This window comes from Engraulis encrasicolus, chromosome 23 (assembly GCF_034702125.1).
Source record: "Engraulis encrasicolus isolate BLACKSEA-1 chromosome 23, IST_EnEncr_1.0, whole genome shotgun sequence".
NCBI classification, from domain to species: Eukaryota; Metazoa; Chordata; class Actinopteri; order Clupeiformes; family Engraulidae; genus Engraulis; species Engraulis encrasicolus.
The window spans coordinates 22,401,130-22,416,272 of NC_085879.1; the positions used below are offsets into that span (position 1 = coordinate 22,401,130).

At 43.8% G+C, this 15,143-nt stretch overlaps 2 protein-coding genes across 3 annotated transcripts; one reads left to right on the top strand and one right to left on the bottom strand.

Annotated features, from left to right (window-relative positions):
- The first annotated feature begins 1,591 nt into the window (after window positions 1–1,591).
- On the top strand, window positions 1,592–9,121 carry sqstm1 (sequestosome 1). 2 transcript variants are annotated; one of them, XM_063190319.1, is made up of 8 exons: window positions 1,592–2,034; window positions 3,127–3,222; window positions 3,499–3,836; window positions 4,265–4,460; window positions 4,672–4,755; window positions 5,161–5,354; window positions 6,479–6,689; window positions 8,253–9,121. In XM_063190319.1, the coding sequence occupies exons 1-8, from the start codon at window positions 1,866–1,868 to the stop codon at window positions 8,405–8,407; spliced, it is 1,443 nt and encodes a 480-aa protein (XP_063046389.1). In that variant the 5' UTR covers window positions 1,592–1,865; the 3' UTR covers window positions 8,408–9,121. The 2 variants fall into 2 exon arrangements, with proteins under 2 accessions (XP_063046389.1, XP_063046388.1); XM_063190318.1 differs by having other exon boundaries at window positions 1,594–2,034; window positions 6,479–6,728.
- Window positions 9,122–9,196: 75 nt separating this feature from the next.
- On the bottom strand, window positions 9,197–15,120 carry mrnip (MRN complex interacting protein). The gene is made up of 7 exons (XM_063189862.1): window positions 14,989–15,120; window positions 14,698–14,757; window positions 14,307–14,413; window positions 13,989–14,058; window positions 12,603–12,724; window positions 12,127–12,247; window positions 9,197–10,205 (listed from the first exon to the last, which is right to left on the bottom strand). The coding sequence occupies exons 1-7, from the start codon at window positions 15,046–15,048 to the stop codon at window positions 9,390–9,392; spliced, it is 1,356 nt and encodes a 451-aa protein (XP_063045932.1). The 5' UTR covers window positions 15,049–15,120; the 3' UTR covers window positions 9,197–9,389.
- Window positions 15,121–15,143: the final 23 nt, after the last annotated feature.

A 15,143-nucleotide genomic window follows, 5' to 3' on the forward strand; every position in this document is an offset into this window, starting at 1 on the left:
CCTCCTTTCTTCGAACTTGTCAGAGCAGGGAAGTGACTTTACAATACACCAACATAGAGTTGTGAATTCATCATATCCTAGCAAGTGTAAAATGTGATATTAGAGCCGTGTCATGCCCCTTATTAGATAAAGTAGGCCTAACTCAGGAGGGCGGTGGACATAGAATATGGACACCCCCTTCATGTAGGCTAAAGTTCATACACGGAAATGTTAAACTTGGCTTACACATTTATATTTTTAAAAAGGCTGCATAATTGTGCCAGTGTTCTGATTGCTGTGAAGTGTAGTTCAAGGCAAGTGTCGCACAGATCACCTTTTACGCTCGTCTGGCACACTGACAATTGGAGACAAAATCAGAGTCTAGTATTATCTTGAGTTATCAGTGGTTAAGAGTAAAGTTGGATAAACGAGACAGTTAAACCACACACAGGATTTAGCCTAAACAAATGGGTTTGTCAACATCGTGGCATCCATTTCGCACCAAGACACAAAAAAAATGAATTGTGCGTAATCATATGCGTAAAAGCCATATTTAAGTCAGACGCGCATGTCCTCACAAATTATTCAGTCGCCATGCTCAACTGAATGACTCAATGTGGCTATTAACTGCTTTTCCTTTCCACGTGGGGCGCAATAACTTGAGATTTCGGGTGCATTTTCCACAGGCAGTTCTACAATCGCCAAGAACAATCGAGAACCCCAGAGAAAGCACTGGAGAGATACAGTATACACTGTAAACACACGAGCGCATGATAACCATGATGACTCACAATCAGGTGACACCGTTTCCTGAAGAGAATGACTTGCGCTTTCCTTAGTTACATCAGCTAGTTAGCCCATCATTCACTGCATAGACGTTCAAAATGTATGCCGTCATACTGAGTGGTCAATTTAGCGAGTTTTGACTTTATGTAGTTCTGTTCAGATTCCAACACTAAAATCGCGTTCCATGATTCCCCTTCACTTCAGTGGTATCCTTGGCTGCTTTAAAACGCTCTAATCTAATGTATTGTTAATCACTTGAGCTCAAAGTGGAGATGGAAAACCCGCTGCTGCCAGACCTTTAATTATTTCGCGCGTGAAATAAGCGCTCAGACAGTCAGTTGACAGGTATTCGGAGAACACTGAGGCTGATAGTGTTTGAAGCGCAATGCATCTGCTGATGCTATGCGTAACACAACACAATAGTTCAACTTCAGAGAAGAGCACTCCTTAAATTAAATGTCAGCAAAGATGAATGCTGACACTTGGTGGTGTTTATTATTGATGCGACGTCCGGCCTAATTGTCTCACATATCCATATCAGGTTGACTACCTCTCGGAGCGTGCAATCTGCAATGTCCTTATTCTGATGATTCTATACGGGTTTGATGCTGCAGGGGACGGCCGCATATGCACTAAATGTGTAGATATAGGCCTGATGTAGGCCAATGCCAACCAATACACTACAGCGTGGAACAAACTAGCACGATTGGGGAAAACCCCGCGTGGAAATTGCTGTGTCACTCCCCTGCCCTACAGTGTCCACAGCCTCCTTCATTACGCCCCACCCCAATGTTTACAGTTTGCCTGATACGAATTGGTGCCCTGTACTACGGAGAATACAGTACTACAATTGCTACGCTAGGCGTGTTCTGCCGGTCCGGTGGACTTCCCCTCTGTCAAAGACGCTTATTGCTCTGAGTCTATGACCATATGACTATGAAGTAGGAGTGGCGTCACGACTATATAAACACCGTAGCTGCCGTTTGAGGTTCCAACCCCGGATTACTAATCCAAGCAAAACAACTGCGGAGCAACGAACGGAGGTAAAACACTGCGCCAAACCAGATTTCGGACAGCAGAAATAACACCAAGACGCGACCATGTCGATGACCGTGAAAGCCTACTTGTTGGGCAAAGAAGACTGCCACAAGGAGATTCGACGCTTTGCCATTGACCAAGATGTGTCTTCAAGTTTTGAATATTTGAAAGGAAAGGTTGTCGACGTTTTCGGCAATCTGCGCAATGGCCCATTTCAGATGTTCTACAAAGGTAAGCGACCAATTCATCTAGAAAATGGTTAAAACGATAGTCTTCTTCCGAATCAGCAAAAGGATAAAACAGTAGCCTACTTCTGATAATATCATTGCGTAGGATAAATTCTGGAACAGTCAAAGCCATTAGACTTTGGTCACTTAATTCTATCCTGGCCAAAGAATTTCGACTGTCACGGGATATGATGACGCAGTCTAATAAAATGTTACCGGTGTGGACTCCTGGATTAAACGAGTGGGAGAATGAAGTCAAAGACAGCTTGTTGTTTTCACCAAAGGCGTCAATTTGTCAAAATGACAAAGTTGTGTGCTGTTGTCTTTTTCTGTCGTGACAAGTTGGCCTATTGTTTACATTGTGAGTCAGAGCCACGGCTTGAAGTTGCGGAAGTGTCGGCAGTCTGACCACACTGTCATCATCACAACACGAGACGAGAGCCCGTGTTACTGCGTCTCATTGAAGGCTCAATACATTGTATACAAATTTGATTCATTGAGCTTGTCAAAACAGACAGAATTGTTAATGCGCGAACTGAGGCAGAATTCTCAATGCGCGTGAAGTTGGCGCGCGCATGCGCATGCCATTACACAAGTGACCACAAGTGCATGGTATGGTCCAGTGTGGTTGAAGGCCTAATGCAGGGGTGGGCAATTGTTTTGACCCTAGGACCACATTGGTTGTAGAATATTGACCGAAGGCCCAGATGTCGCAGGCTACTTGCCTATGTCAATACTAAATAGTGCACGCTGAAATAACCTGGCTTTCAGCTTTGCCATTCCTGAACATTATATGGAAATGTATTAGATGTACCCTATGTTTGGTCAATCTATACCCATGTTTTAAGTAGGAACTTCAAGAATGTTGACTGACCATATGAATTGGATTTAAAAGTTGTCTTTCTTGTAAGGGCTCTGTGGGCCACATGAAATGGTTCAAAGGCCGGCATGTGGTCGATCCCCTGGCCCAAGTTTGCCCACCTCTGGCCTAATGTCTTGCTCAGTCCAGTGGCAAATCAACTGGATAGAGTTAAATACAGGGGTAGTATCATAAAATGGTGACTGCATGTCTGTTTTGTGTATTTGTCTTTACCAGATGAGGATGGAGACATGATTGCTTTTTCCTCCGATGATGAACTCATGATGGGGCTGACAGGAGTGAAGGATGGCACCTTCCGTCTCTTCATCAAGGGTAAGCGTCCTAGACTTAATAGACCTACAGGATAGCATCATTCAATTTGATCAGTTTCAGCCATTTATCACTACATGTTGTCATAGCCTAATGACTACCATTCTAATAACTGTTTGCTTATTACTGATTTGTATGATACGCTTGTTCGTTGAAATACATTTTGCATCCCTGTGCAAGACTCACTTGATTAAAGACATGTGGAGCATAATGCACAGTGAGACAAACATGTTGTTTTGGCCAATGTTGACTTCGTTTTTTCTGTTTGCCTCCCCCCAGAGAAGAAAGAACACAAGAAGGACCGCGAGTTCCCCAACCACGGCTTCCCAGGATTCCCCTTCCCTCCTCCCCCCGGACCCCCCCACATGGGTCCACCTGGTGCCCCCCACATGGGCCCCCCTGGACCCCCACCACCCCACGGTGACCACCCCCACCACCCTCCTCCTCCCCAGGTACACTATGGGGTGACTTGTGACGGGTGCGAGGGTCGCGTGGCCGGTACCCGGTTCAAGTGCACCGTCTGCCCAGACTATGACCTTTGCTCCTCGTGCCAGGCCAAGGGGCTGCACAAGGAGCACGTGCTCATGCCCATCTGGCACCCTCTCAACATGTTCGAGGTAAAGCTCAGGCTCAGTACACAATGCATGCCCTTTGTTAGAGTACCCTCCCGATGAATGAATGAGTTGTTTGGCAGGAATTCTTGTGTAATAGTCGAAAGTGTTCTGGCAAACAACTGGCCACACTGGCCTCCGAAATGAGTAGAGAAAAGCTCATCTCTGTTAATTTGGTCACTGTTCAAAGTTGTGACCTTCATCTATTGAGACGATAGATTTGATATGCCCTAATATGATGAGACATTGTGAAAATGTATTAAGACCTCAATGTTCTACAATCTCATTAAAATTAAGAGAGAGTGATTCTAGCTTGAATATTGTAGTGCCTGTTAAAAATCTAATTCTGGAAGTCCTGAGTACAAAAAATGATTTGCTGAAACTCAACAATTACATTTTGATCAATCTCTGGCTCTTTTGTCTGAAACCCACAGTGGTTCCCTCGCGGCAAGTGGATGCGCAAGATGAGGCACTGCATGTGGGCTGGAGTCAACGCCCAAGCCCAACAGGCCCAGCAAGCCCAGAACCAGAACCAGCAGCCGGGCAGGTGCGGCACCAGACCCCCCTCCCAACAAGGCCCCGAGGCTGCAGCCGCAGACACAGACGCCACAGAGGAGCCCACTCAAGCAGGTAAACGGAACGTGTGAACTAGTGTCTGCCCCAACCCCAAGTGTCTCGCTCTAATGTCAAAGGAACGAACGGCCTTGAACGGCCTTGAATCTTACAAGTGCACGGCCACCATGAAAAATACATGGGCCACCTTCCTCAATTATTCATTTGGCGAGGTAGCGGCTTTCATGTGATGCGACAAGCCTTTCTTTTTTTTTTCTCACCACGGCAGGTGCAGCTAACGCGGCCACCGAGGCTAATGTGGAGTATCTGAAGAGCATTGGAGAAGGAGTGGCGGCCATGCTTAGCCCCCTGGGTGAGTGACGGGAGGAGGTGATCTGTTGCATGCCATTCTAGCCACCAGGCTACTTCTTGTATAACATAGACGTCATTACCCACACACCTCTACCTGCCCTGATAAATACCTCAGCTTTAGGCTGTTCCATATGTTAGTTGACTTGAACAGAGTCAATTCTCAGTACCACCATGACAAATATTAACTAATGTCCAAACTAACATGAACTAGTTATGAACAGCTCTGTAATAACACACGACCTCATATTATATCAGCCTACATTATATTCAATTAACGTTCTTCTTTAAAAATTTGCCTTTTGTGTACCCATTGCTCTACCCAAACACTAGCTGTGGTATCTTGTCAATATTAGCTCCCTCTCTCTGTCTGCATGAGATGCCAACTCTTGTCTTTTTGTCTTTGCAGGTATAGACGTTGACATTGACGTGGAGCACGAGGGCAGAAGGGCCAAAGTGAACCCCACACCCCCAGCCTCTGGGGGTCCGTCCAGCAGCCAGAGTGACAGCAGTTCGGGTACCAGTGGGAAGGCCGGGGCCAAGGGCAACGGGGGAGAACCAGGCAGCCACAGCAGCGTCAGCAGCAACAGCGAGGGGGCAAAGGTAAATTGGCTCTTGTTTTTTTATCCCATGTTTAATCCCTTGTTTTAATCCATGTTACTTTAACGAGGTATAATAGTTGTAAATCAACACGTACAAGATCTTAAATCAACCCGTGACATTGTCAACGTTTTTTTTGAAATAGCTGTAATACCCTGGGTCAGAGTATTTTTTGTTTTTTAAATTAACGCAGCCTTTTAGGGATAATTTAAAGTGTACTACTTCTACCTAGAGGCAAGACATTAGAGTATTTTCCATCTTCTTTGACTTGATGTAAATTGGCTGTCATCTGTTTTGCCCCTTTTTCAACCAATGCAGTCCATAGGACGACAGACAATCAAGTCAATGAAATAGTTTCAGGAGAGCGGTTGCTCATTTAAAACAACATGACAGCTGAACACAGGCAGTCAATCCATCAGTCAGTTAGTTCATTTCTCCCAACAATAAAACACTCAAGGCAGCATTGTAACTTCTGTTTCCTGTTTGACAATTGTACACTGCTATTGTGAAGACTGCTTCAGGTCTCTGCAATGCAGTTAAAAGTTCATCCAAACGTCATGTGAACTCACACGCCATACCTTTCAAAATAATCTCGCGTGATCTATCCCTTTTCTGAAACAAAACTGACGCACAGAAATGGAACATGACACCCTGAGCCATGCACTCAAAACACAAAAGGCACAACTGAGCATACACCCAATCATAACTCCCCAGCATAAATGCCTGGATTAGAGTAGAGTATCTCGATGAGTCACATTCCAATCTTCTGACTGTGGCTCATAAAACAGAGAGTACAAAAGCATAAAAGCCTTCTTTGCCTATAATTAGGGGTGCTGTTCAATTTTTGTAATTTGAGTGGAACCACTTCCAGGCAATCAAAAAATTAAAGAAACTGCCATTTTCACATCTCAGTTTAGAATTAATTATGTGCAGTTGTCAGAAGTCATTTGCACGAACCAGGTTCAAGTCCGGCCCTAGTCATTTCACAGCCCTGCCACATTCTCTAATAATTAAGGTGTGAAGACCCCTCAAAACACTAACAAAAGGCAAAGTGTTTACATGACAAAACTTTTAAATGAAAAAATGTTAAAATGACTACTAATAATGACTAATTATTCCTTTCACAGGCTCAAAAAGACGGGGGCAGCGATGAGGAGTGGACTCACCTGAGCTCCAAGGAGGTCGACCCATCCACCGGCGAGTTGCAGTCCCTTCGTCTGGACGAGGAGCTGGAGGAAGGAGGAGGAGTAGGAGGAGCAGGAGGTGCGGAGGGTGACCCCCGGCCTCTCAGCACCAGTTCCTCAGCCACCTCCTCTAGCACCCCCCAGGGCCCTACAGGTCTCCGTGAGGCTGCCCTCTACCCACACCTGCCCCAAGGCATGTCTAACAATGATGATGACGCATTACTAACACAACCAGTCAGAAGTAGTAGCCAGTGACTGTACATTATGATGGACACAGTACGGTTAGATGGATTTGAAACATGTGTCCACTATTTTTTTCAAATAAATATATATATATATATATATTTTTTAAACTAAGATTTTGTGGTGGAAATTGGCAATCGGAAACGCCCACTTGATATCAGAAAGGGACTTAACATTGAGTGGGCATATCTGATCTGGCCACGAACCAATAGTTGGAAATGGCTAAGAACATCCCTGTCCTTTCTAATATACAGCCACTGGAAACGCCCACAGAACAATGTAATTACACACCCACCACTGCACTTCCATATAGGAACAACAATGTAATTACTAAGTGCCTGGCTAGGTAATTAGATATTGCATGGCTAGTTGTTAAACGCTGTGTGAGAGTACTACGAAATAGTTGCCAAGCTGTGCTAGACCTACATGGGCAGCAAATGTATTTCACTGTCATGCCTAAACTTGAGTCGATGTGGGTCGAGCATGGCTAGGCAAATGAAGACAGTAACACCAGAGATACTCTATACAGAGATAAGTCATTCTAGTTCATTTCTGGTATCCACTTTCTGTAGGGTGAACGCCCCTTTAGGAGACCTTCGGTTAGGAGACCTTCGGAGTCCTCAGGTTGAGAATAAATGGAGTCCCCTTAGCACTGTAGATGGCGATAGCGCACTTCTTGTGCAAACACCTCAAAAATAGAAGAAGAAGGAGGGGACAACGCCCCCTTAGGAGACCCAACTTGAGCACACACTTTTGCATTGGGTGGGCGGGTTTCGAGGCCTCTTTATTACTCCACCCTCTTTGGTAACACTGCTTGGAGTTGCTTGGAGTGTGAACTACCACTACAGCACTAATATGGAGCACCTAAGTCATGCCCTCTACTTCCTGGTCCGTGGGGCAATAAGTTGCAAAAAATGGAATGGAAGTGAACGAGGCGAGTCGTGGTGGATTTGTGGTGCATAGGTGGAGGTCCAAGGTTTGGATTGGTGTCGGAAAACCACTCATTTCAAGCCCAGTAATTATTTTTTGACTCCCCATGCCCCATGAACCAGGAAGTAGAGGCCGTGACTTGGGTGCCCCATAATATTCAAGTAACCCTTTGCTTCCGTTCGGGTCACAAGTGTTAACTCCAGCCTAAATGAGGTGAGGTACAGGACAAGACATTAAAACAAGAAAAAGGAAATAGCATGCAGAATGCTAACAAATTGCATTTCATTCAAAAGGTTTTTGTCCCACCTTATCTGGAATCAACAAAATCAGTGTGGAAACCTTCCTCTCTTCCGTTCATCATACAACCACGGCTTGTTATTAAACGCTGTGAGATTACTACATAAGACTGAAACACTGGTTGCAGTGTCTTCATGCAAATTTGCAGATCAGCATCATCAATTACTACACATAGTAGTAACATTTTGAAACAGTGCATTGTGGCACAAGTATCACTAAAATATGGCACCTCTCTGTCTGTGTGCAGATGCAGACCCGCGGCTGGTGGAGTCGCTGTCCCAGATGCTCTCCATGGGCTTCACGGACGACGGCGGCTGGCTGACCAGGCTCCTCACCACCAAGAACTTCGACATCGGGTCTGCCCTAGACACCATCCAATACTCCAAGGGCCCGCAGAAGTAGAGGGCCCAATCGGGGGCCCCCCCCCAGCAGGCAGCACACAGGGCAACACACACAGCAAGACAAGAGTATCATGGTCACATGTCCTAAACTAACTGCCCAGTCACCGCCTAACCTGACCCGGCTATGAGCATCATTCACCTACTACTACTACTCCTACTACCAACTCTGCCTTCCCTTTTAATGCGTAGCCATTTCCTTTCATATTCCTGGCAATATGAGCAACTACTCAGGCGAAAAAAAGTATATAATAAGCAATCATTATCTTTGATAAGAAGAGTTTCACTGCTTTTGCTTTCATGAAGGTTTGAAATGAAGAATATATTCTTCTACCTGTGCCCGTTGTCATTGATGATGAGTACTAGTATATACTATTAATAACTATTGGGTGTGCAGGTTATATAAATTGCATTTATTGGAATTTATACACTTTTACCCACTGCCAATATAAAAAGAAAACCTATTTTAACATGTTAGCAGTTGATTAGTTAGTGGTTAGTCAGTAGTCGATTTGCACTGGTTTGTATGAAAGGAATGATACTGTTGTCGTGGGTTTGTTTATGAAAGGCTCATTTGTTTCTATTGTGAGTCAGAAATGATTGGAGTTATGTCCATGCCTTCTTGTATTGAATGAAAACTATCATTGGTGTCCTCCGTCACTTTATTAACATGGAGTTTCTGCCTTGTCTGACCAAAATAAAACTGTTCTGCAAAATATATGAATGACTGCTGTTATTTCTTCCAATTTTACCACTTGAAACCTGCCTTAAATTCAACAAGAACTTCAGGCTTCAATGTTTAAAGGTTTATTTAAATTGTTGGTATGGTGTCATATTTACTAAGATCTATACATTATTAGCCAAGCTTCTATATGATACAGTAAATTAACGATGACTGAACAGAAAAACAAATTTTGAGACGTCAGTCCTGAAAGACAAACAAGTGAGTGTTAAGAAAGCAAACAGTAACAAATAAACAGTGGTGATTAAAAGGCGACATCAAAGTCTTCATCAGTTTGAAAAAGCGAGCTGACGCCAAGGCCGGTGCAAGGTCTTTTGGAAGGCTGAGGCTGTTGATTGACTGCACCTTCCTGTCTGAACGGTTTGGTAGTGAAAGTAGGGCTTGGAATTTGACTGGCAACACTTGCAAATCCAAAACAAGCAGCAGCAGCAGATTTCATTTTATCTGCCACACCTGAGGCCTTTGCCAGACTTGGCACGCTCCCAAAAAGCAGGCCGCTGGAACAGGTCTTTTCATGTTTATCAGCCCTGAAGTTGGCAGGGAGGGCCTTGGCTGCTGTTGGTGGTGGTGCAGCTGGATTGTGGAAAGATACAGACCACGATGAGGTCTCATCTGAAGCCTCATCTAGGTCACTCCACTGGCCAGTTCCATCTCCATCCTCCTCCTCCCCTCTCTCTTCCTGGTCCTCCACAGACGCCACAGTTAAGAACTTGGCCCACTTAGATGACGACTTACTCTCCGGCTGGCACACTTTGGCCACGGGGTGCAAAGAGGACAAACTGGTGGCCTTGTTGATGGGCGTGTCTGCAAGAGGTGTCCGGTGGGTGGGTGGGCCGGTCGGCCGACTGGCACTGAAGTCTGCGGTCACGCGGCTGGGCTGAGTGGGCCTGTGCTTCTGCGGCTGCTGAGAGTGATGGAAGGTTCTGGAAGGAATTTGGCTGGGAGGGGCTTTGCTGGCAGCGGAGGGCGTTGGAGTGTTGGTGTGGAAGGAAGGGGTGGAGAATGTACAGTCCTCTGTGGTGACAGCAGCAGGGTGCACTGGTCTGGAGCTGGCCCTTTGCTGTAGCAGGAAACAATAACAATTCACCCATTAGTAACTACAAAAACAAGGTGAACGTTCCTTCTGGATGACTTTTTTGGGGACAAGGGACTATGGGAACATGTGAACATGTCACAGGCCTAAATGAAGAATAATGCAGCAAAAATGTGGCATAATTGTAGAAAAGAGAACAAACCAGTTTCTACAATAAAAGTGAAAAAGCAGGCGGAATGTCAGTGAATTCCCATATACGTGTGAATACGGTATGTTTTACCTTCCAGGAGCCCCGGTGACTTCTCCATGCGTCACTCTCTTGTCCCCCATCCTCTTCTTCCTCTCCTTCAGCGTTACCATATCCACCAGGTCCAAACCGGCCTTGGCCAGCCCTCTTCTTCTTGTGGAATGTGGAAATGAACACGTGTGAATTAACATGTCACAAAATTGTCATTCATCGACATAAAATGCTACATAATTGTGGAAAAAGGAACAAACCTGATTCCACATTTGAAGATATTTGTTTTGTCTTTTGACTTTATTTTTTATGATAGGACAGTGAAGGAGTGACAGGAAGTGAGTAGGTAGAGAGATATGGGGAAGGGTCGGCAAAGGACACAGTCCGGAATTGAACCCGGGTCAGCCGCGTAGCAGATGAGTGCCCTACCGTCAGCACCACGGTAGGGCCCAGTTTCCATATTTAACGTGCAAAAAGAAGCAGGTGGAACTTCAGTGAATTCCCATAATAGAATGCAAGTGTGAAGATGTTATGTCTTACCTTCCAGGAGGCCTGTTGACCTCTCCATGAGCCACTTTCTTGTCCCTGGTCCTCCTCTTCCTCTCCCTCAGTGTTGCCGTATCCACTGCCACCAAAACAGCCTCGTCCACCCCTCTTCCTCTTTTTGTGGATTTGAAAAAATCATCATGTCACAAAATTGTCATTCATGTCTAAATCAATGTCTTAATGAATAACATTGATATAAAATGCTGTGTAATTGTGGGAAAAGGAACAAACCAGTTTCCATATTTTAAGGGACACTGTGTAGGAAATGGTCAAAAAAGGTACTGCAACTATGCTGGTCCAGGGTATATACACCAGTCTTGAAGTCAAATTTACTACCATTTAATACCCCTTTTCACTACCTTTAGATTTTTTTTACAACCATCATGACACTCCAATGCGAGTATTAACAAGACATTTCATTACACTTTCGTTTTTTGCAAAAAGACGGCCAAAAGTGCGGCGGGACGGTACCATGCTCAGGGTACCTCAGTCATGGAGGAGGATGGGGGAGAGCACTGGTTAATTACTCCCCCCCACCAACCTGGCAGGTTGGCAACTTGACACCCTAACCGCGTACTCATGACTGCCCTCAGATACAGAATCAACCATTTTTTTTGTCAAAATGGTACAACTAAAAAAATAATACCTCGTTTTTCAAAAACTAATACCTTTTGAGCAAATTCACTACTTTTAAGGCCATTAAATTTTGGCTTTTTAATTTATCACCTTTTAATACTTTTTAAAACCCTGCATACACCCTGTGGTCATTGAAACTGGACTGCCTATTGCCAAATTTGATCTTTACATGAAAGTTTACTAAGTAATAAACAAATATTTTGTAGTATGGTCCACATAGTCATTTTTGCAGATAAAAATGGCTATTTTTGGAAATTCAAAATGGCGGACCATGGAGAAGATCACCCTTTTCATGTATGAAAAGTGCATTTTTTCCAGTCATAATGAATTCTTAGAATTTGATGGTGGTGGTAAGTATTGATGAAAAGGGTAACTTTAGTGAATGGGCAGCATGAATTCTGGAAATAAACAACTAAAAATGTCACACAGTGTCCCTTTGAGTGCAAAAAGAAGCAGGTGGAAGTTCAGTGAATTCCAATAATACACCATGGACATTCCAATGCAAGTATGGAGATGGCATGTCTTTACCTTCCAGGAGCCCCGGTGACCTCTCCATGAGCTACTCTCTTGTCCCTGATCCTCTTCGTCTGCCCCACCGTCATCATATCCACCAGCTCCAAACCGGCCTCGTGCACCCCTCTTCCTCTTTCTAGTTAAAAACAGCATACGATCAATACATGTCTGCGTACCTGTGCTTTTCACAATATAAATCATGTCAAAACACTAGCATTGTCTGCTATCTGTCTTAATTTTAAAAAATGTGAGCTATCATAGAATGCAGAAGAACCCTAATGTTTGTATCCAAAAACAGAGGGCAAGATTAAATACAATCCAATATGATAAATCTCTACTACATATGTCTATATACATTTTAAATGTCACCAAAAGATTGAAGCCTAAACCAAACTCACATTCCGTTGAAATGAAGACAGATAAGGAGACTGGAAAATGTCCCAAAAAGTAATAATTACATGCAAAACTAGAAAGTCTTTTATTTAACTGACCTGATGTTTCTCTGACTGACAAATCGCGTACTCTCCATATAAACATTTTCATCATGGTCCTCAACATCCTCAGAAGGCATTGCTGTGTCGACATATTTATTCCAACGACTTCCACCAATGTCCTGTTTGAAAAGAAGATATCAAAAGATGAGACTTTTGTGTAACCAAGTACTAAGCTTACTTCATTGTAAGCCTCAAACAGAGACCAGAGACTGGACAGATATCTGGCAAAGAGAATGTAGGCTTATTCTTTTAACTGTATATACTACATACCCGTATATAGATTAAGTAATTAGTGCACTACATATACACTCACAGGCCACTTCATTAGGAACACCTCTCTAGTATCTTTTGCCTTTAGAACTGCCTGCAACAATACTTGGGTGGGCTGTGGCATTCCAACAAACATAAATTGGTACTAATTGGCCCAAATTGTGTTAAGAGAATATCTTTATGCCATTATATCCCCAGCCTGAAACGTTGATGTAAGGCAGGGTTGACCCATGTTTTCATGTTGTTGACGCCAAATTCTGACCATTCCACCTGAGTGTTGCAGTTGATATCAAGACTCATCAGACCAGGCAACATTTTTCCGATCTTCTAGTGTCGTTTATGGTGAGCCTGTCCAAATTGTTGCCTCATTTTCCTGTTCTTAGCTGACAGGAGTGGCACCAAATGTGGTTTTCTGCTGCTATAGCCCATTTGCCTCAAGATTTGATGTCCTGTGTAATCAGGGATTCTCATATGCATACCTCGTTTGTAATGAGTGGTTATTGGTCTTAATGTTGCCTTTGTATCAGCTCAAATCAGTCCTCTGACCTCTACCATCAACAAGGCATTTTAGCCCACAGAATCGCTGCACACTGCATTTTTTTTTCTTTTTTCGTACCATTCTTTGTAAACCCTAGAGATAGTTGTGTGTGAATATCCCAGTAGATCAGCATTTTCTGAAATACTCAAATCAAGCCCTTTCAGCTGAACAGCCATGTCATGTTCAAAGTCATTTAAATAGCCTTTCTTCTCCATTATGATGCTCGGTTTGAACTGCATCAGATCATCCCATGATGTGTTCCCAATGTAGTGGCCGGTGAGTGTACATTAGTGCAGTTATCATTACATAAACAGCCGATGCTTGCTGAAATAGCTGATAAAGATGTAGGTCATGACCAATGACCAATAGGGCAGAACCTAGTTCAGTGGTACATCAGGTTCAGTTAACATTGATGTAGTAGTGGTAAAACACCTAATACTAGAACAACCTGGAGTACTTCTTTTAAGTAAACAACATGCAAAGCGTATCTATTAGCAGGTTTACCACTTCCTAAAGGTTTGTCACTCTCAAGACTCAACCATGTTCTTGGAATAGCCTCCTGTTATGCTACACACCTGCTGGGGGTTGGAGGAAAGGTCTTGGTCCTCATGGTTGAACTCTGACACTTCATCTCCATCTTCCTCCCTTGAAAATAAAATGAATAACAATACACAACCATATGAAGGAAAACAAGTCCAATGTATAGCATGGGTGGTGTCAAACAAGGACAAGAGATGCAAAACGCCTAGACAAACAAACACCACTAATGTAAACACAGAGTCAAACAAACTCAACTCGTCCTCCCAATATGTAGGGGGGGGGGGAAGAAAAAAATTCAGGTTATAAAGTCAGGTTAACAAAACACCTGACACATGCAACAGGTGTGGCATTACCATCGCGACCAGGCGCCCTCATCCTCTTCCTGCAGCAACTGTCCTCTCAGGCCATTCAGTTTCTGCACATGACGCCTGCAATCTGCTCCAGTACCACGTCCATATTCCTGATAGGATCAAGCAAGTACAGCACAAACCCCAATGACACCGCATACAGCCATACAGTAATAACATGGGCATTTCTACTTCTGGCAGAGTTACTTGTACCACCACCACCATACGTTTTACAGCAGTAGTTCCCATGTTTCAACATTTAACACTAAGCGTGCGTGGTGGTGTGTCGACGGGCTAGCGATTTTATTCTAGATATCTTTTTGAGTCTCTGCCCAGACATAATAATCATAGACAATCACTGACTGATGGAAACTACGGTTGAAAGCACTGGTTTCACCTTGATAACAGATTGCTTTTCTCCACACAGTTTGCAGCTCCATTTCTTTGCCTTCTTAACCTGGCATAAAATGACAACCAGAAAAGTAGCGAAACTAATAAGTTACAAACCGATTCAGTCACACTGAACAAGAGCATGTCTTTTGTTCTTGGTTTTATGAACTCTTTCCTAGAAGCAACCCAAATCTAGAACTATCGGCTGCTAGCACTTACTAGCGACCAGCGGGTGATATAACATTGACATGAACCATACTTGCTTGCTACGAAAATTGTTGCAGTAATAAAACATTACCTGTTGAACCTGGAACGTTTGACAAGCAAAACATCTAAGAACATGAAATTCTTGAACCATACTGACAACAAAAAAGAAAACGGGTCTGAAGTTTGTTGACTTCGAAACTAGCGCCGAAAACCAAACTTCCGGTATTTGCTGGCACCAAATTAAAA